General features: G+C 36.4%; 1 protein-coding gene across 1 annotated transcript; it reads left to right on the top strand.

Annotated features, from left to right (window-relative positions):
- The first annotated feature begins 5,792 nt into the window (after positions 1–5,792).
- Positions 5,793–21,681, top strand: LOC140147164 (uncharacterized). Its single transcript, XM_072168947.1, has 13 exons — positions 5,793–5,937; positions 6,380–6,455; positions 9,066–9,292; positions 13,803–14,097; positions 15,755–15,989; positions 16,318–16,652; positions 16,991–17,118; positions 17,348–17,491; positions 17,999–18,140; positions 18,950–19,036; positions 19,564–20,054; positions 20,240–20,272; positions 21,218–21,681. Exons 2-13 carry the CDS (start codon positions 6,380–6,382, stop codon positions 21,227–21,229), a joined length of 2,205 nt encoding a protein of 734 aa, XP_072025048.1. The 5' UTR covers positions 5,793–5,937; the 3' UTR covers positions 21,230–21,681.
- Positions 21,682–21,956: the final 275 nt, after the last annotated feature.

Raw genomic sequence — 21,956 nt, 5'->3', positions numbered from 1 at the left:
CAAAGATAAATAATAAAGAGTACAAATGGCAATTAACTAGTAAACAAGCCTGAAATCTTAAAATGTTGCCACGTGATTTCCCGAACACATGATATGTTAACATGTGACCACTATTCAGATTTACCGTAAATATTTGGAGTATGCTTGCACATCATGCACATACACTGTGCATTTCTTTATTTCCGTATAAAATCAATAATTCATGCTGGGAGCCAAGTAACATTGTCTGCTCAGAGCAGATTGGTATTTTATTTTACTTGAGAGCATAATAGAAATACATAAAAACGAATAAGGCGCCATGATGGAAGGTCAGGTCGGGTATCAAAGGTTATTCATAACTTAAATACTACTTGTATTTCCCACCTTGCCTCTGTCACATGTTTCCTTCATATTATTGACAGCAAGTCCTAATTTTGACTTTGCTATTGCAAAATGTCATTTCATATCAAATTAGTAGACTTTCTTTGAAAAAACATATCACTGGTGCCTGATGGGAATACCCGTCCGCCATTTCATTAAACTGGATCGTTTTCGCCTGTTTTGCGCCCAGATGTATTGGGGCGCGCTATACTCTCATTAAACAGGCAAAGTTCGCAAAACTAACAACGTTGTTATTTGCCAAACTCAATTAACATGATCCAAGGGTCGAACATGAATTATTCATAACGAGCTATAACGGATCGATAACTGGCCTCACTTTCTAGCTAGTAAACCAGCTGAATTTTTCATAGATTTTGCGTTGCTAATAGAACAACCGTGAATTTAGTGTCACCCCCTTGGTAATAGCTGGTAATCCAGCATGGATATCACCTTTTTGTACCGTTGATATGCAGCTGTCAATCACCATGCACAACGAGTCAGAATATAAAAACAAATTTAAATGGGTAATTTTACCACAACTTTTGTTCTAAAAGGTAATTTTAATAGACTCTTTTGTGCTTTATGCATCTATGCATTCTTTATGCATAGTCTATGTGACAGAAATAATTAGCTTTGTATTTTAAAATTGTGTAGTATTGGTATTTTCTGTGCAAAATAAAAATGATACAGTTGCTATTGAGTGCTACCCTTCAATATTCTGTACAATTGTACACAATTCCACACTTGATAATGCCATTCTTTTTAAAATTGTTATCAGGTTTTTGTTATCACCAGCTGGCATATAAGATAATTGACAATGTAGAACGTTTAAAAATTTACCATCACATGCTGATATTGGTTTCAGAAAATTCTCACGGAGTAAAGCTGCATGACATGCATACATTTCGGCCTGTGGGTCGACAAAATGAGGTGAACGTGATGGTATTTTTTTGCGAGTTGTGAGTTCAAGTTGTGAGTTATGAGAGCGTTGTCGACAAATGGAATCTAATTTGTAAATGGCTTTGTCAAACAATGAAAGGTTGTACATGTATGCACACAAATATTATGTTGTGATGCCTGAGTTTTATTTGTGAGTAAGGGGGTTGAGAACTATATAGTTTGTACATGTACATGTACAATACAATACAATACAATACAATACAATACAATACAATACAATACAATACAATACAATACGATATAATACAATATAATACAATACAATACATGTCCAATAAACAATTATTGTCGAGACGGGGGCAAGCGATTTTGGCGAGCAGTTTGAAATTTTACCCCCCGGCTCATTATTGCACAGCCCTACTCTCTATTCCAGAAAAATATAGTACTAATTTTTGGGAACTAAAAAATATTATCAAGTTCTGTCAAATGAAACATAGCTCAATACTAATCATTCATTTAGTAATAACTGGAGATAAAAGAAAAAGTTCACTGTTTTACTAATTTCATGAAAAAGAGTCCAAAACATGCATTTTCGGCATGTTTTCTGACAATCGAATCATAAAATCAAAGAACAAGTGTTTAGCATTCAAAATCTTGAGTATATGCCGAATTTTTGGTCTAATATTTTTTTCATTCCAAAACATAAGTGCTGTATTTTTCTGGAATAGGGAGTAAGTAATTGTGTATTCCTATAGATAGATATCATGTATACAGTATTTCCTGTAAGGAACTCAGCATGGGTCAATCAGGGTGGTAATTTTGCCCCCCACAAAATGGGCAAAATGAGCCACAAAAATCCAAACATTCTTACATTTCTATACTTTTTCTCAAATTAGCCATTTCAGTGTTCCTATAAATAGATATAACTCATGATCAAAACCAAAAACAAAACAAACTTAAAATATTGCAATACCGAGCTGGTCTGTTTCCATTGGGTTCCTTAAGGGTACTTTCTCTTTTTGATTGACATTTTTGGTGGTAAATAATCCCGCCAAAATATTAAAGTAATATTTCTCCACAACTAAATATCATAGTCATGAAATTAATGATGCATCTGGTAGCTTAGATCATAACGTTCATATACTAAGTTGCAATTATCCCAGATAATTCTTGATTTGTTTTTACAGAGTCTTATATTTAGAGGTTTTTGATCAAAAAAGGTGCACTCGGTGTATTTTGAAACTTGAGGCATAACTCTTCTCAAAATCACAATTTATTATATATGCGTGAAGCAAACCCCAATGGGGATAATTGGACGTTGTTTACGAAGCCTAAATTTGATTTTATTTCACAATATTTCTAGGGTGAGAATTTTGACCTGACATTTTAAATATAAATATGTGATATTTTGAATAAATAATGAGTACACTTACCTTTTTGCAACACTTCCTGATACCATTGGGCATCTGCTGACAGCTAACATTTTAGCTGAAAACAGTCCCTTCCTATCATTTGTGAACAAAATATGGTTCAAAATTACGTACACTACACGAATATACTGGCATAGCGAGGTAATGAAGAGAGCTATTTACGGTGGGGTATAATATTGTAAGCTATTAGGGTATAGTATATCTTCCCGCAAGTGCCCAGATGTGTCAAACAGATGCATACATAAGGGCGGTATATTCAAATGGTATTGTCTGGATCATTGAGTATCGATCGCGCAAGTATACACGTATGTGCGTGGTCGCTCCCCAGGTTTTGACATGAATTACAATGACGTCGTGAATGACCCAGCGTTCAAAATTGTCTCTTTTTTTCGGAAATAGCCCAATTTCACCTTTTTTTTATTGTCCTATAATTCTGGGAAAAGTTACAAAATACAATTTGTGTTAAATTTATCGATGGGTCCAAATTTCTTGCAAAATTGGTATATTGATGGGTCCACGGGTGGGTCCAACTTTAATTTCGCAGCGGTACACCCCTTACCCAATCACACAACCATATTTAATTTCTGAAAGGGTGAATTTCTAATAGTATGATATTATTATTATGATGATGATGATGATGATGATGATGATGATGATGATGATGATGATGATGATGTTATTTTTCTATAATGTATTTGAATACATTGCGCATGCCTAAGTTTACTGTCATGGTGGTTTGGGCGAGTCTTTGTAGTTTAACGAAATGATTCGCTGCTGATGGGCAGTCATGGGTTATCAAATGGTTTGCTACTTATGGACTATGGACTATGAAATGATTCGCTGCTGATAGGCAGTCATTGGCTATCAAATGGTTTGCTACTTATGGACTATGGACTATGAAATGATTCGCTGCTGATGGGCAGTCATGGGCTATCAAAGGGTTTGCTACTTATGGACTATGGACTATGAAATGATTTGATGCTGATGGGCAGTCATGGGCTATCAAAGGGTTTGCTACTTATGGACTATGGACTATGAAATGATTCGCTGCTGATGGGCAGTCATGGTCATCAAATGGTTTGCTACTTATGGACTATGGACTATGAAATGATTCGCTGCTGATAGGCAGTCATTGGCTATCAAATGGTTTGCTACTTATGGACTATGGACTATGAAATGATTTGATGCTGATGGGCAGTCATGGGCTATCAAAGGGTTTGCTACTTATGGACTATGGACTATGAAATGATTCGCTGCTGATGGGCAGTCATGGTCATCAAATGGTTTGCTACTTATGGACTATGGACTATGAAATGATTTGATGCTGATGGGCAGTCATGGGCTATCAAAGGGTTTGCTACTTATGGACTATGGACTATGAAATGATTTGATGCTGATGGGCAGTCATGGGCTATCAAAGGGTTTGCTACTTATGGACTATGGACTATGAAATGATTCGCTGCTGATGGGCAGTCATGGTCATCAAATGGTTTGCTACTTATGGACTATGGACTATGAAATGATTCGCTGCTGATAGGCAGTCATTGGCTATCAAATGGTTTGCTACTTATGGACTATGGACTATGAAATGATTTGATGCTGATGGGCAGTCATTGGCTATCAAATGGTTTGCTACTTATGGACTATGGACTATGAAATGATTTGATGCTGATGGGCAATCATCAAATGGTTTGCTACTTATGGACTATGGACTATGAAATGATTTGATGCTGATGGGCAGTCATTGGCTATCAAATGGTTTGCTACTTATGGACTATGGACTATGAAATGATTTGATGCTGATGGGCAATCATCAAATGGTTTGCTACTTATGAACTATGAAATGATTCGCTGCTGATGGGCAGTCATGGGTTATCAAATGGTTTGCTACTTATGGACATATTCATGGACTATAAAATGATTCGCTGCTGATGGTCAGTCATGGGCTATCAAATGGTTTGCTACTTAGGCTAAAGAAAATTATGCTATGTCTCAAGGCCAATGGCAGTTTCAACAACGAATGCGGAATGAGGTTTTTTTAAGATTTTTATTTTTTTAAAGATCTTTTTTAAACTTAATTTTGAATTAAGGTGTCATTTTTGAATGTTCAGAAGTACACTGCATAAAGTTGTGGTTGATTTGCCCAATTGAAGTACAAATATCAAAGTTATTTTAATTGATTTTGAACTTTTAAATACCAGTATTTTTTCTTTAACAACAATACTGTGTAGTTAATATTGAACGACATTGGACGAATGGGATATCAAAATGCGCGTGATTTTTTGTGAAGTCTTAAAATTACACGTCACCAAACAAATGACTTCTTAGAATAAACGTACAGACCGCCTTTTACTATACTTAAAAAGGTTACGACGTATATTGGAAAACCCTACATGTCCACCCTAGTATCCAACTCTATATTTTCATAATATTTTTTCTTTGCAGCAGTGAAGTTCATGTATTTTTCATTGCATATTCCTTTTTATACCTTCGTTTATTTTAATTTTTCATGTCTTTATTTGCTTGGTTCTCTTTCTTACTTTTTTCCTCTTTTTACTTCCGAAGTAACATATCAACTTTCAACAACACTCATTCACACTAATATTTACTGTGCGCAAGAATAATTATTGAAACCTGGATTGACACATTGGGCTATTCCAGAAATTAAAGGCAACCCCCCTCCTAATGAAGACATGGGATTCCCAAAAATTTTCACCATTTTTCGCACTGGGAATTCCCCCTAAAAATGGACATTATTTTCACAACACTAAAGAAGACATGTGAAAAAGACACCTTTTTATTTTAGGCTTGGGAATTCCCAAAAATTTTGGCAAAAATTTGCCTGTCTTCTTTAGGGACACTGGGAATTCCCAATTTTTTAATCATTTTTATTTTCAAAATGGGAATTCCCGTGGTTTTTTTTGGGGGGGGGGGTAGATAAAACTTTGGTCTAGGAATTCCCAAAAATTTATGGTACACACTTATATGTCTTCTTTATGGGGTGCCATTTATTTCTGGAATAGCCCATTTCAAGTAAGAAATAATTGTGTACATTTCAATGTGACTTAGGAGACAATTAAATAGGTCACACGTGACTTCATATTTAGAGCCTTTTATTCTTTTGAAACCTGTACAAACAGACCTACTACCATGCATTAAGAACAGTTGAGTATATGGCAGCTTGCCATGAGGAAGTAACATACCAACATTGGTGAGACAAGTACTGGAAGACGACACAACTTTCACAGTAAGTAATTTGACAAAGTTAATCATTTAATATTAAACGGTTGCGCATATTAAACTGGTATCAATAAGCTCGTAATAATATCATCATTTTGACAGAATTTAGAGAGAGTTTTATGTGTAATGCTTTGGTAATGGTAGTTTTGGTTTTATTGTTGTTCGAACTTGGTTGTATATTATTATCATTTTGTAAATGAAACAGGTGCGAGAAAACCTCAAAACACTAAACCATTTACTTCAATCAAATTTTATAGATTTTAATTCATTGATAGTCACTATGATAATTCAATAAAGGTCATTAAACCAGAAAATGCTACTTCATTGAAACATGAAGTACTACCTTAATGATTAAAATATACTCGAGAGATTATCGCTTCTTTAATTAAGTAAAAATCTGAAATTTGCATAAATGGTTTTCATTTTCCTTCTCCTTGCATTACTTACAGATGTTGATTGGCTTCCTGATTAAACCCGTGTGTGGTGTGCCAATAAAAGGTGCATCTACTAAGCTGCAATATTGCGGTAAGTTATTTTTAAAATAAAATATATACACATTCAGAGATATAAAATCGATGTATATGTCCTATAGAAACGGAATCAGAGACGTTGATAATTTCTTACATTCTAAGTCTACGTGTCTAATTCTCAGTTAGTGTTAGTTCATGAACGTATTTGGGGGGGGCTTTGGGGGCGCCAGCCCCCCCGGGGTAAAAGCAGGGGGCGGCCAAAATATAGGGGCGGCGGAAGAAGGGGCGGCAAAAACAGGGGCGTCAAAAACGAAGGGGCGGCAAAAAGAGTTAGTAAATAAAAAAAGGGCGGAAAAGTTTAATAAAGCATCAAAAAAAAATTTTAAATGGTACTATACATCAAAATACATCAACCTTTTCGGGCTGTTCAGCCCCCGGGGTTGGGGCGGCCACGGTACGCAACTGTTAGTGAGTTAAGTGTTGAAATAATATCGTATTTTCCTTTGAATTCCTTTGAATAAGTTTTTTGTCAGCTTGGCAAGCCTTTTCGATCTATTTATAGACAGGTAGCATGCCATGCTCATGTAGAAATTTGCTAACATTGTATAGGTGTATAGGGATGCAAACACACATGTGTCCAAAATCTCATGTCCTTTGTATGGTCACTAGCTTAGGTCAAAGGTCATAATGATGTAAAATGTTGCTCCGATCATGCTGTGTGATACCTCAAACTTGTCCTCTTAAGTCAAAGTAATATTTCTGTAGGATGCAGTTCAGGGATTACGACGTCAAATAGATCAAAGGTCAACAAGCTTTTACATTATATATATTTACATTTTTGAAAATGCTCCGATTTGTCCAAAACTTGTCTCGGATTGTTTCAAATTGTTCATGTAGACAAAAGAAACACAAAAACCTTACTCACACATATTGATCACCCCATTTTCTGATTTAACAAACGGATCAAATGTCAACCTATGCATGCTCTATATAAATTTAGTTAATGAATGTAAGAAACCTAAAATGCGTATCTGACAATAAGAATTTCAAAAATCACACAAATTATGTCTGGAATGAATCATTAGCGCAATGATTTGAGACGAGTTTCGGGCAAATCGGAAAAAATTTTAAATTTGAATACTATGTCAAAGGTCATTGACCTTTTGATCTATCTGACGTGATAATCCCTGAACTACGCATCCTTCAGAAATATGACAATTGACGTCTTTATCCCTATGTTGATAGGAAGAATTAGAGGTATCGCACAATATGATTGGAGCAACATTAACATTTAACATCATTATGAATATTTTTACCTGAGCTGGTGACCATACAAAGGACATGAGATTTTGGACACAGGTATTTTTGCATTCCTCTACACCTATACAATGTATCTAAACATATGTCCAGCTTTTAACCACAATTTTTAGCACAATGTTTAGCACAAGATTTAGCATTCAGTTCAATTTTTGGAGTTGGTGTTATCAAGGCTAGTGCATCATTATTTTGATAGCCCTTGACTGCCCGTCAGTAGCAAACCATTTAATAGCCTATGACTGCCCAGCAGTAGCAACCATTTGATAGCCCATTGAATCCCCGTCAGTGGAAAAACATTTGATAGCCAATAGCTGCCCAGCAATAGCAAACCATTTGGTAGCCCATACCTGCCCATGGGCTGCCCATCAGTAGCAAACCATTTGATAGTCCATGACTGCACAGCAGTGGCAAACTATTTAATAGCCCATGACTACCCGTCCGTCAGTAGCAAAACATTTGACAGCCTATGACTGCCCCTTGATAGCAAACTACAATCCACGAAAAAAAGGTTGGCACACTTTGCCTGTCTTTTGGTATATCTCTGCCCCCGCTCCCCCAATTCAATGTTGGACGAAGCCATGTTGTCAACAGGTCCGTGAGACCCTCCAACATTGAAAGATGGGGAGTGGGGAAGGGTGGGATACAGGGGGGAGTCTGTACTCCACATATATTGCATGCATGTTTCACTCGCCTCCCCAATTTTAATAGGGCATGCATTTCCATTGTTTAGTGCAAGTGTGCCAACTATTAATTTCGCGGATTATAGCTATACTAGCTGAATGTCATTGACAGCTAGTGTCCAGTGCCAGTAGCACAAATATGATAACTCACTTACGGAATCGTTAAGGAAAGTTTTATGGCAAATTACTGAAAATTGAAATCGTTTATTATAAAGTTTACTTCGAGGAATGTTGAATATCAAAATTTAAATTTTTAATAATTTGCCATAATTATATGTATAATATCGCGAGTTTAAAAAAAATCAAGGTTAGTTGATATCAGAACGACATTCCTCGTATTCAGAATGCAATTTGATGTGTCTGATGTGCTCTCAGGTCCCTCAAAAAATACTGTGAAAACGTTGCTATCAGATTCATTAAAATCACTAAACATCTGCGGTCAATCACCTTAGGGTTTTATGCTTCACTACAGTTTTGCTATGGGGCACACGAGAGCTGGTCCAGGTCCGGGTTAAATGAACCTGGCATTAAGGTACAAACAAATCCACAGTGGTTTTCCGAAAAGGCAAATGAGCTCGGACATCTGTGTCTCTCGGCCGTGGGTCACTGTCTGTAGGCAGTAATATCTCACAACTTACTGAATTGTGAAATTTTCCTTTAAATTTCAGTTCTTGCAATCATCCTCGTAAGTTCAGTGTCCAGTCAAGGTGTTGATAAAACCAGGGAGTCAGAAACAAGTGGTTCGGATGTAGTCAAGGCAACTGTGGCTCAAATCCAAAACAGTCGCATCTTCCCTAATGATAATGGCTTCCTAAGACGCCTAGCATTCGTTGAGTCACAGGATGGAACAGATTTGAATACCTATCGGTCGGATTACCATGGTGGGATATGGCAGGTAAAGTTGTAGCCTATGTTGCCTATAATAGTTACTTTTTGTGCGTTATTCATTTTAGAAAATAAACTCCAGAAGGCACCATCAATACAACAATAGTGGCAAATTGCAACATTGGTGTTTGCCATGAGGAAGACTCGCATTGTCACAAAAGGATAAGAATGCAACAGATACAGGGTGTCCCAAAAAAAGAGGCCCCTCATTGCGCCCTCTTTTTCTCCTATTTCAGAAAGGTTGATCAAGTATATGTTGGTATGTAAAGAAGCCTTTACCCGTTAGCTTTAATAAACCGAAACAATTATTTTAATCGGCTCATAACTTTTGAAGATATGCCCTTTTAAAGAACTGTATTCGTTTTTCACTCTGTCCACGGAGGAGGTTCGACTACTTCAAAGATTGAAAAGTGCATATATCATGCATGAATATAAAACATTCCTCAATGATAACTTTATAAAATAACAACTTTATTTTAGGGAATGGGCTTTACCGGTGGGCTTATGGGTTATGGATTTTGTTAAGTGTCATTAATTTGGACGAAATTGATGTGGGATGGGACTTCTTTTGCTATATTTGCAACTACTTTTTTTTTTTCTCGGTTATTTTATGCCTTTTTGTTTTATTATATTACTTACTTTCTTACTTTATTGTTTCTTGCTTTCTTTTTATTGACAACATAAGTCATTTCTCTTTTTGGAATAAAAGGTAGCCCTGAAAAGGGCTGTTTAGATTTTCTTTGGTTCTTTTGAAGTTAGTTTACTGTGCTGCTCTGCATGACCCATCCGAACCACTCTGTTTGCTATCCGTGGACAGAGTGAAAAACGGGTAGTCTTTAAAAGGGCATATCTTCAAAAGTTGTAAGCCGATTGAAATAATTGATTTTGTTTATTAAAGCTAACAATTAAAGGTTTCTTTACATACCAAAATATATGTGATCAACTTTTCAGAAATAAGGCGAAAAAGAGGGCGCAATGAGGGGCCTCTTTTTTTGGGACACCCTGTACATGTATTATTTCAACAACATAACATCGCTCAGTTAAATGAAATAAAAGCACTTAATACAGATAGAAATGTTTTCAGTGCAAATGTGGTTATAAACTTGATAAATTAAAATAAACAACAATTTATTGCTATTAATTCAGGTAGCTTTGTTTTCCAGTGTTTTGAGTGTTTATGAACTAGTGCCATTGTCCTATTAGTACGTCGTATATGATTATGGTTTTTAACCCGTTGATTAGGGTCATATGGTACTCAACGCAAAGTACTGTGTTAATATTGGGACACGCTGTAAAATTGAAATACTCTTTTGCCTCTTTAGTTTCACCAAAGTATCACAAACACACTGGATGTCCCGAAAGTAATGCAAACATAATAATACAATATTATTTCTGATTTCCTCCTTTCTGATTTTACTATGAACACCCACAAGAAATAATAAATTGTATACAAAAATATCTTCGTACTAATTTACCCATAGTTAATCACATTAGTCCCAACCAATCTGACATGTATTAATCTGACATGTATTAATAATGAACTCTAACCCAGTACATTGAAGTTGCCAAATTTTCTGTCTCATTGGGTTCAAATAATGCCTAATTGGTGTCAATTTATGGTTCATTTAATCCATGACGATATTTTGACTTTTGTCAGTGTTACCTGTGTTTATGTTATTCAATATTACGAAAGTATCGAGGCCCGATATAGAAATATGTACTTCCGTGTGTTGGGTCTGCATTACTATTAAAGGGATGTCCCTTTTTTTAACAGCGGTGCAATAAAAGTATGATAAAGTGAAATATCGTAAACTAAACTACGCTTAAATCAAGTCAAGTTACAGCTTCTAAACGTCTAAAAGAAACACACTAATAACAATCATGGGAATGAACTCCGTGATTTGAACCTGGGACTGTCCATGTCACTGTCTGTCCCTGGCTGTCTATGATTAGAACCTGTAATTTACTGGTCTAATGATCAAAAGTATTTTAGTTCAGTTACATTTCTTGAACACTATCTCGTCAAAAATGTATATTGCTTGTATGGGTTGGTGGGGTTGGGGTTAGGATCAGGGGTGTTGGATATCTTCAGTGGACGAAGTCCAGGGCCCGGGGGTTTCCGGGGCCCATAGCAAAATCGAAAACGAAATAGGGTTGATACAAGAGCTCGTGCTGCTCCTCGTACCCTGGTGTGAGTGTGTGGGGTGCTTGTGGATGTAAGAAAGTATTTCTTGATTTCTTGTTTCTCAATTTTAACCATTGTATTATCAGTATACTTCGTCTATTTTATAAGTACGTTTTTATAAATACGCACGGGACCACCGATCCAAGCTGCCATAACAGCTTGTAGACGGTAAGTCTCGATTAAATGACCTTCTCCATAGCGGGTGGGTTTCCTATACATTTGAATGCAAAGGCGGAACAACATGAGACTACTGTGCAGCAAAATTGTCCATTTTGTTCAACTTTGTGATTATATTGTAAACGTTTCCGTCATTGAATATTTGTTTCCGTCGTCAAATACTTTCAAAGTGTTGTTTTGATAACATATTACAAATTCGGAATCCCCCGTGTGTAGTAATTTTGCTATTCAATTAATACTTAAATTTGATGATATTTATCTAAAGAGTTCCTATCCTTTTCAATGGCATGAGGATTTGGGCACGCTTGCTGGTCTTGCAGAGGATGTTTAAAGACATTCCCACAACCCAATGGGGTTTCTGACCTTGTATGTCTGGCTTTTGTACACATATGGTACAGTTGATCATGCCTTGCATTAGAATTGTGTGCAAATATCTGGTGTTTTCATCCTATTATTTAACATTCATAACATCGAGACTTAGGAATAAAATTAATGCAGTGGGACAATATGAATGTTTCCTATAAGAAAATCAAATATCAGTCCTAAGTCTCAACTATTAGCTCGTTGGCTGCAGTTTTAAAATGACCATTTTGTGTGTGTGGCAATGGGGACTTTGCCTTTAAAATTAGGTTATATTGATGAAATTTCCCAATCATAGTGCATTGTAGGAATGCCTTTAAGCCTCCTCTGCTGGTCTTGGTATGTCGTGCCCAGAGATCACGTGCGTATTTTATAAATAAAGTTGAAGCATACTGATTATGCGTGTCATAAAAGGCTTCTGAAACCGATGAGTCATTACAATGACTCATTTTGTATTTTAGTACATGACCTGGTCTTTTGTATCTCGCAGCACTACTGGATACAATGATCAAGTTTAAGTTTACTATAAAATGCGGCACTTTGAGGGAAATTGAGATTTTAGTTTTGCATTAATTTGCTTTTAGTTTATGACATGTTAATACCAATATTTATTTAACATTGGTCTATATATGTAATGCGATCAAGCAAAAGCAGTCGGAACTCGAAAATATTGATTTTGAGATATAGCCACACAAAGAAAATATTTTCTTTTGTTTCCTTCTGTTTTGGAAACTCTTTAATTGCTCATATCAAACAATCATGACAATTTGAAGTGGCGATCATTTCAAATCAGCCCCAAGTCAACGAGGTTCAGGAATGTCCTCTCATTGTTAGTGGGTGGCTAATACCTACCCAGACAAATAAAATACAACGCTTTTGTAACCCCACTTGAACAGGGATTAGCCATAGCAAACAAAGTCTGAGGCTGTAAAACAAACAGATGATAGACATGATAGACAGAGGTACAAGCATATTGCCCTCTTCAACAATAGGATTAAATGATTGGTTTAGAATGTGTTTGGCACTAGGAAAATGAGACATATGTAGCACCCGACTTAAGGTACCTTTTGCTGTAACGGGTCACATATTTACTTTTCACTCATAGTGCAATCAAGTCTATCTCTACTCAATCTAATGCTTAATACTGCACACAAAAAGTATTCGTACACTTTAAAACAAAAGCAACATCTTAAAGATACTAAACCTAACTAACCGAACAAAGTAGTTAATATATGGAGAATTTTTTGTGTGCATAGTTTGATACCTCATTCGGCATGAACGTGAAGCGACTTTTACTGAACATGTTCATCAGGACTGTTATGAAACATAAAATCGGATTATTTCTTACTTCTAGTCCAATAAACAGTACTCACTGTGGACGTATCGATGTCTACCAGACATCTTTTTCTACACTATTGATGTTGTGACGAACTCCGATTTTACGTGAAGCGACTTTATTTTCCCAATTTATACCAATTTGAATGAAAAAAGATTTTAAAAAAAGTATTTTAATAGTGACATAGGTTTACATAGATTTTCTCACGAAACACGATAATTATTAATTACACTGCACGTGAGAGTTGATCTATCACGCTGTAGTGAACCAGTTACAAAAGCCGGTAGGAAACGACCCGGAGGAGGAATTAAAAAAAAAAAAATATAAATAATCAAATTAAATTACTCAAAGCACATCACATAGTGAAATATAAATCAAATATCCATGGTGTTTATTTAAGTGAAGATCAAAATATCCAACATAGCTACATCAAATGATCATATTACTGATTCTTTTTTCTAGGTTGACGAATATGACTTTAACCTTACTAAACGCTCTTCCACCGCGGAAAGACTTCATCCCCTCATAAATTTGAGATTCAAGATAAACTGGATGAATGTCCAATGGGAAGAACTACGTAAACCGCTCTACTCTGCTCTAGCAGTAAGCTTGTACTTATCTACTATTGCTGTACCGATTCCGCATATCTCGGACATAAATGGACAGGCTGCATACTGGAAGGAACATTATGACACAGATGACGGATCTGGGACTATAGAGGATTTTGTGGAAGCAGTGGAGGATTTGAAAAGTGAAGGTAAAATCCCGCGGGCCACATCATCATTTAATTTTTCCATGTATAATCCGAAAGCGGGTCTTTGAGAGCTGGCGACAAGGTCTACTGGTAAATGGGTGGTATTTTGGAGCTGCGAATGGTTCGGCTTTCTGGTTGAAAATTGCTTGGAAGAAAACAGGAATGTGTGGAATGAGCAATTTAGGGGTCTTTTAGAGTTGAAAATAATCAAAATCAGGGGTCGTTAAGAGATATGTTTTGGTAAAATTCAGGGGTCTTTCGGAATTTCGCGGCCCAAAATCATTGAAAATGGTAAATCAGTGCTTAAAATATAATATTTCTATGCCAATCCGATAAAAGTTGCTTCAATTTTAACGAAAATTCTTCGTCAGTTGGCTAGAGCGCCATGCTTGTATTACGGAGGTCGCCGTTTATGTGCGCTGGCTGTTCTGGGGAAAGTTTAAACAATTTGTTCATACCCTGATTGTTACTTAAAAAGTACTAACAAAATAATGACATTAGTACGCAACTTCACGGCCCTACGGCCATTTTTTCGACTAAAAAGGGATGTGCGTCCAATAATTTGAAACTACTACTCACATAATAATTATGTCATACTGCACATCGAATCAGATGGGAATACTTCATGTTTTTCTGCACGTTTTAAAGGTTTGATAGTTATTGAGAGATTAAATTTAATCCAATCAACAAGATATTTTTGCGGTCAGTACTACTAACTTTCAGCTGGGTTGTGATGTTAAACACCTTGATTTTCGATGACTTTCGGTTGGTTTATGATATCACAACCCAGCTGAAAGTCAGTGGTACTGACCCAAACATTGGTTGCTCCAAGGTGTGTTGGAAAAAGCTGGTTGACTAGATTTAATTTAATCTCTCGTTTACGATTCCCAGATGATTGAGAATTTAATATTTATTGTTAACTTTTTACGTTTATAAGAGTTAGGTCACGGGGGAAGTTGGTACTTTGTCCAAAGCGGGGTACGGGTAATGCCGTCAGTGGGTAAAAATCGACCCCAATCTATTGTTGCAAATTTAACAAACTTATATGTCCCATTAATATTGAACCTCCAAAAATGACTAATCAAATAGTAAATGTGTCATTTTGAACCATAGTGGTAGCTACTAAATAAACCAAATAATAACCAATTCGTATAGTTAAATTTGACCCCAAAAAAGAGGCCCATCCATATACCGTAAAGGTTCGCCTAATGGCGCTATGGGCTCCCTTGACATAAGTGGAATGTTAGGCACAGCCTTAACGTGCCCTCCCGTAAAATTTCCACCAGGAAATAAGGACACGGAAACTTAATTCTTGTTGGGATTTCAGAGGCCGGAGGTGATAATTTGCACATAAAATTTACCTCAAGGCAAAGGAGCCTAAGTGCGCCATTAGGCGAATCTTTACGGTATAGTAGTCACGAGAATGACCCATTTGTATACTAAATTTGACTAATATTAATAGTATACGTAAACGCCATACAAAAACGACCGATCGATAGCGGTTGAATATATAACCAATATCTAAAGTACATAGGCTAATTATTATGTACCTCTGCATTTGTACAGAGTACCCCTACCCCTTTTTTGTTTTTTGCTTGTTGCAATATTTTACAGAAAATTAAGTAATGCTTTCGGGGGGTTTTCGAATTCCGTTTAACAGAATGTAAAACTTCAAGGCTAGACATAGCATTTGTCGTGGACGGTTCGGGTAGCATCAAACCAGATCATTTCCGTATTGCACAAGATTTTATAAGCAGCATCGTTCGCAATTTTGATATCGGCCATGATGGAATTAGAGTCGGGCTAATCCAATACGAGGATGACCCAACAGTACAGTTCTTATTGAACCAATACACCGACACGGCATCTCTCCTGGCAGCTATAGGGCGTATGGTGTAAGATAATCTTATATACAATAACCTATAACTTTTATCCAAGTAGGCTATGGTTGTGAAGCAGGCGCGGCCATTTTCATAATGTCAATCATCTTTATTGACCTTAAGAATCAGGAGAACATGTACTTATTTCTTTTTTATTTATTTTCAACGAAAGTTTGGACTCGAGAAAGGATACCTTGAAATTAATTCACTATAAATTCAGAATAAAAACAAAAACAGTAGGCTTAAAAACAGTTAAAACTACGAACAAAATTTATGCGAGCGTTCGATTAATTCGAGGATTAATTATGCTAATTTGTGTTTGTTATCGTGGTCATCATTTCAGATACAGCGGCGGTGGAACACATACTGGTGATGCTTTAACTGCCATGGTCACGGAATTGTTCGGTAGTGGAAAAGGCGCGCGAAATGAAGACGATAATGTTCCTCGAATTGCCATAGTGTTATCAGACGGGAAGTCAAATGATGCGGTGCAAGAACCAGCAGAAGCAGCACGCGCTGCTGACATCACGGTATTCGCTATAGGTATTGGAGGAGACGTAGAACACGAAGAACTCCAAGATATTGCCAATGATCCCGATGAGAGATACTTGTTTGAGGTGCAGGACTTCGATGTCATTGATAATATCCGTTCTGAAATAAGCCAGGGAACTTGCGAAGGTAAGAGTTTTTTGTCGCACAACGGGTGTGTCTATAATTGACATAATAGAGAGATTGCGATTTCCAAACGTACGTATCATACGCCCGTGCATCTATTTAAAATCGCTCTCATGTGATGGGATTTTGAATAGATGCATGGGCGTATGATATTTACATTTGGAAATCGCAATCTCTCTAATGTGATTTGGACGCGTAAGCTTAAAGGATTGAAACTCTGTACCGTATTTCAGCAGTTTTACTGTCTTCATAACACTCCCCATCCTGAATATGGAACAAATATTTTTGCATTTGTTGACATCATACTTTCTTTCTTTCTTTCTTTCTTTACATTGGAAAAGAAACCACGGAACAAGGCATCGCCGAAAAGGTGAACAGCACTCTGAATTCTGCATCCCAATTATATCTAGAAACCGATGTTCCGCTGTCCGGGAAAATGACGTTCTCATTGACTGCTACAAGGGGAGAGGTATACTCGTTACAGCCATTATCTTATCTTATGAACGTATAACAAATACAAAACAAGCATAAATACATCAATGTTTACGTTTAAATATACTTTTACGAGGCACCCACTACATACTATGAACTTCAGTAGTGCTGCAATTCAAACATGCTCTTCAAAAACACACAAGTGACTCCAAATTTGAGTGCAGCAAGCTCATAGTCAAGGCTTCCATACTTGTTCTCAATTACAGGTCACTGCTTATCTGTCGACACAGATGCGCTCTCCAAACGAGGCATTCCATCAGTGGTCTGTAGTAGCGACGGAAAAGAATCCAATGGCACAGGTATTCATTGATACAACGATGCAAGATGGGGAAACACGCAAGAAACGCCAAGTAAGTCCCATCTTCATTTGTAGACATGATTGTGTTTATACAGACCGTGAAGAGTTAGCGAAATACCGATTCATTCATTGAAGGGGGTTTCAGAGTAATGTGGTTTTGAATAAATAATCAACGCAAGCTCTCCATTGACAGAATTAAATACATCCAGTGGCTTCAATATTAATGAGCACTTTGGTATTCTTTTTAATTAGAGCTGTTAATAATATTTTAGGGTTATGTTTAGGATTATGATTAAGATTAGGGTTAATGAGTATGTCTTGGGAAGACTAAGGCTTATGTTTTTGAGTGTGTTATTTCACCCGATACGTACATGGACATACGAAAAACAAAATGTGTTACTTTTCTTCAAATTCCTAGTTAAATTTCAGTTATTTGGGTTTCGAGTCAAATTTCGAGTTTCGAGATTGTGAACTGTAAGATGTGCAAAAAAGTGCAATATCGATCTTTTTAAAAGAGTCTTTATAATTACTTACTGAACACATTTTTACATAAAATCAGGCCGCTGATGATGACCAACTTGTGTTATACGGAACTGTCGTAAACGAAGAGCCTACTCCTGCCGGGACAACTGACACTACTGCTGCTTCTGGAACTGAGGCAGTTTTTAGCGTTTTGATCGAAGAAGGAGATACCAGAATAAGTAAGGAGAATGTTTATAATATTCTAAACCTAATCCCTTGAAGCATATTGACACGCGTTAACTTGGCGGGTATGTTCCCCGCGGAACCGAAAATTAAAGCTGCGAACTGTCAAAATCAAGAGTCTTGGCCTTGCTTAGTAAATACAATAATAAATTAATCAATCAAATCGCCTAGTAACAAACAAAAATGAGAGGAGTTAGTAATTTGGAGATCTTTTAGAGCCGAATTATCAAAATCAATGCTCTTATATCCCTCTGTTTTGGTAAAATTCGGGGGTCTTTCGAAGTTGAGCGTTCGAAAAACATGGGTCGTTCGAAGGAGGACATAATATGTAGTCATTTGTGATAACCCAGCCCACACACTAAGTTTTCAAGACGATGGCTGACGTCATTTTTGACGCCTTATTGAAACATTCGGTAATGACGTGGTATTCATGTCTTAAACACATACGAAGTTAACTTTCTGTGATTCATACGTTGTGACAACGTTTGACCAAAATTAATAGGGACGTTTGAATAATACCTTCACTTTTTGACGTTGAAACAACGTCATAATAACGTTATATCAACGTCCGAAAATCAACGTGCAAAATAACGTTATCACAATACGAAAACGAGTTCACAAATTTACGTATTTACCACCTAAATGCCTTTTATACCACGTTGTAACAACCTAAAATAGTTGGCGTTACTTTGGTTTCCTTTTGAAAATCCCATTACTGATATAATTTCTACCTCTGCTCTATCCAAAATCGATAACCAAACTAATATGACCGACTTAAACAACTTTTTTGTGAATATTATTATAGTAACAACTACTACAGAGAAGCCTACAGAGAAGCTTGCCACCACCACGGCATCTACCTCTGATTTGCCACCTGGAATGAAGATATCAGGTTAGTAAACATACACGACACACGCTGAAAGAAATCTAGCATTCATGGTTACATGGATCTGAAAGAATTCAAGTAGTAAACTTGACAAAACCCGTTGAAATATACATGTGTATACATGAGCAATCCTAACTGACTAGTGACTAGCATATTCCCTTTTGAGCTGTGAATCACTGACTGTTGCCAAGTGGCTATATAATCCGACGTCTTAGCAGCGGTTTCCGTTGCGACAGTTGCAGGTTCAAATTTTCAGCCAGCGTCTTCCGCAGCGGCTAGAAATTCCCGCAGCGTCTTTTGCTGCAGAAACCGTCGAGAACGGGAACAGAGCCTTGAGAAAAGCTGATCACTTGAACGGAAAACCAATGCCGGAAACCAAAAGTCACTGCGAAGGGGTTATTGAAAACGCCATGTCGTGTCGTACCGGATTACACGGGTATAGTGAGCAGAAATAATATGTAGAAAATGCTGCGGCATTGTGTCTTTGATATAGACCTAAATCGCAGCGCTCATGTTTTTCTATCTATTTTCAGAGTCTGGGCTCTCTGCTGGAGTAGTCGCTGGCATAGCAATCGCTGGTTGTATTGTCATCTTTCTTGTGATTGCGTTTGTTGTGGTGTTTTTGATCAAGCGTAGACGTTCAGAAAAAGCTGACCCTAACCTCATCAACCGTGATCGTAATGTATCCACCGTATCGACCATGTCAGCGGAAATGCGACGCCAGTCAGAAACAACAAATGTATACGATAATGGGCCAAATGGTGCGACTATGGCTAGTGATGCGGGCGCTAGCACGAGTGGGGGCGCTGTTGGTACGGCAAATGGAGGCATGGTAGGTGATCTGACGAATCATCTTATCAAGACAGGGCGAATGGAGAAGGATGCAAATCCGAGGAATGAAAATGTCTACACCTTTGGTAAATCGACATCCCGTCCCAACAGGAGTGATAATGATGATATCTACGTTGTCAGTGAATTTAATGGAAAGAAGACTGTAGCTCAAGATGATGTCTATGAGGTCACAGTAAGTTTAACTTCTAGCATATGATTCAAACTAGTTTCTCTTTCATTTTTCCCAGTTTCTTCTTTATAATGAATGATGCGGTAGGATGTTAAAAATTATAAATGTTATATTTTTAAATGACATGAATTTTCTTCTTTTTCTACTTTTTCTTTTTTTTTTCTTCTTTCTCACTTCTTTTCTTAAAGCCGATCGGTCAGGATGACGTGTACGAAGTCACAGTAAGTATATAATATAATTCGTTGTCTTCCTTAACGTTTTGGGTAAAAGATGTCAAAAATCACGTATACATTTCTTGAATGGTTAATCATAGGTATCATTCTCCTTTCACCATCTCAAGAAAGAAAAATTACTAAAAATCAGTTTAAATCAAAAACTTTCGAATCAGATATTAGTTTTGTAGCAAACATACGTTGCGTTAATGCTATTTATTTCGCAGTGGAACCTTAAAAACAAGGTACACTTAAGGGATCTGGAATAAGCGTTTTGAGCGTTTCGACAGTATTTTTTGTGGGACATGAGAGCACATCAGACATATCGAATTGCATTCTGAATACGAAGAATGTCTTTCACGATATAATACAAATTTTATGACAAATTATTAAAATTTGATATTTTTCACATTTTTGATATATAACAGTCCTTGAAGTAAATTTTATAAATCTAATAATATATTCTTAAAGTGTATGTAGCTGGGAGGAAAAGCCGACGATCAATGGAAAATTTTGACCTTTCATATTGAAGATATGGATTTTTTTCCCAAAAAGACCTAATTTTTTTTGGTGTTTTGGGGGAAAAAATCCATATCTTCAATACGAAAGGTCAAAATTTTCAATTGATCGTCGGCTTTTCATCCCACTTACATACACTTTAAGTATAAACCATCAGATTTATAAAGTTTACTACGAGTACTGTTAAATATCAAAAATATCAATTTTAATGATTTGCCATAAAATGTGTATTACATTGCGAATTTCAAAAAATCAAAATTATTTGATATCAGAAGGACATTCTTCGTATTCAGAATGCAATTTGATATAGCTGATATGCTCTAATGTCCCACAATAAATACTGTCCAAACGTTCATACCCCACCCCTTAACTAACAAGACAACTAAATGATAGATTCATGTAATTCACAGTTGTTCCTTTTTTATACTTCCACAGGAATTTCCCTGAGAATTGCAGACTACGTAGAAAGAATGAATTAATTGATTGATTGATTGAATTGATTGATTGATTGATTGATTGATTGATTGACAGATCAATTAATCGATTGATTGATCGATCAAATAAGGCACTATAAGAGGATATCCTGTGCGTGAACATTACTCAGAGTACACCGTAATAACCATTTATTCAACAGTTTGGCAACAATAAATAAATATATGTCGTAAGAATCAAACTTAGATTGATGTACAGTGCTAAATATTGAAACATGTGAGGAAACACGACGTTTCGGGTTTAAACCCTTTAACAAGTGAATATATATATATATTTGTAAAAAGTATTTAGGTAATTTGTAAATACTTTCAACGTTTCTGCTGGTCAGATTGTTTCTGTTTTAACCTGTATCAAAAATATGCGAATAAAAAAGCTCACCTGAATAAAACTGTATATTTAAAAGTGGATTTATTAAATTATATATTATTATTTCGTCAGGATTTCTAAATAATATTAAACAGCAAAATCCCGTGCAATTTTTGTTATTAAGGTCCAGAATCATAATCACAATCATAAAAAGAAAAGAAAAAAATTGAATTGCAAAATGCACCTTGCTCCGAAAAGAGTTAAGGTGATACAGGGGTCAAATTTTAAAATTGATCAGATCTTGTTATTAAGTATTGCTTTGATCATAACGATTCAGAAAAAGTATGGTTTGACCTATCTGAGATGTATGATGCAT

This window comes from Amphiura filiformis, chromosome 1 (assembly GCF_039555335.1).
Source record: "Amphiura filiformis chromosome 1, Afil_fr2py, whole genome shotgun sequence".
NCBI classification, from domain to species: domain Eukaryota; kingdom Metazoa; phylum Echinodermata; class Ophiuroidea; order Amphilepidida; family Amphiuridae; genus Amphiura; species Amphiura filiformis.
The sequence above is the reverse complement of the archived record's forward strand: the minus strand, read 5'-3'. Positions and strand labels throughout refer to the sequence as shown.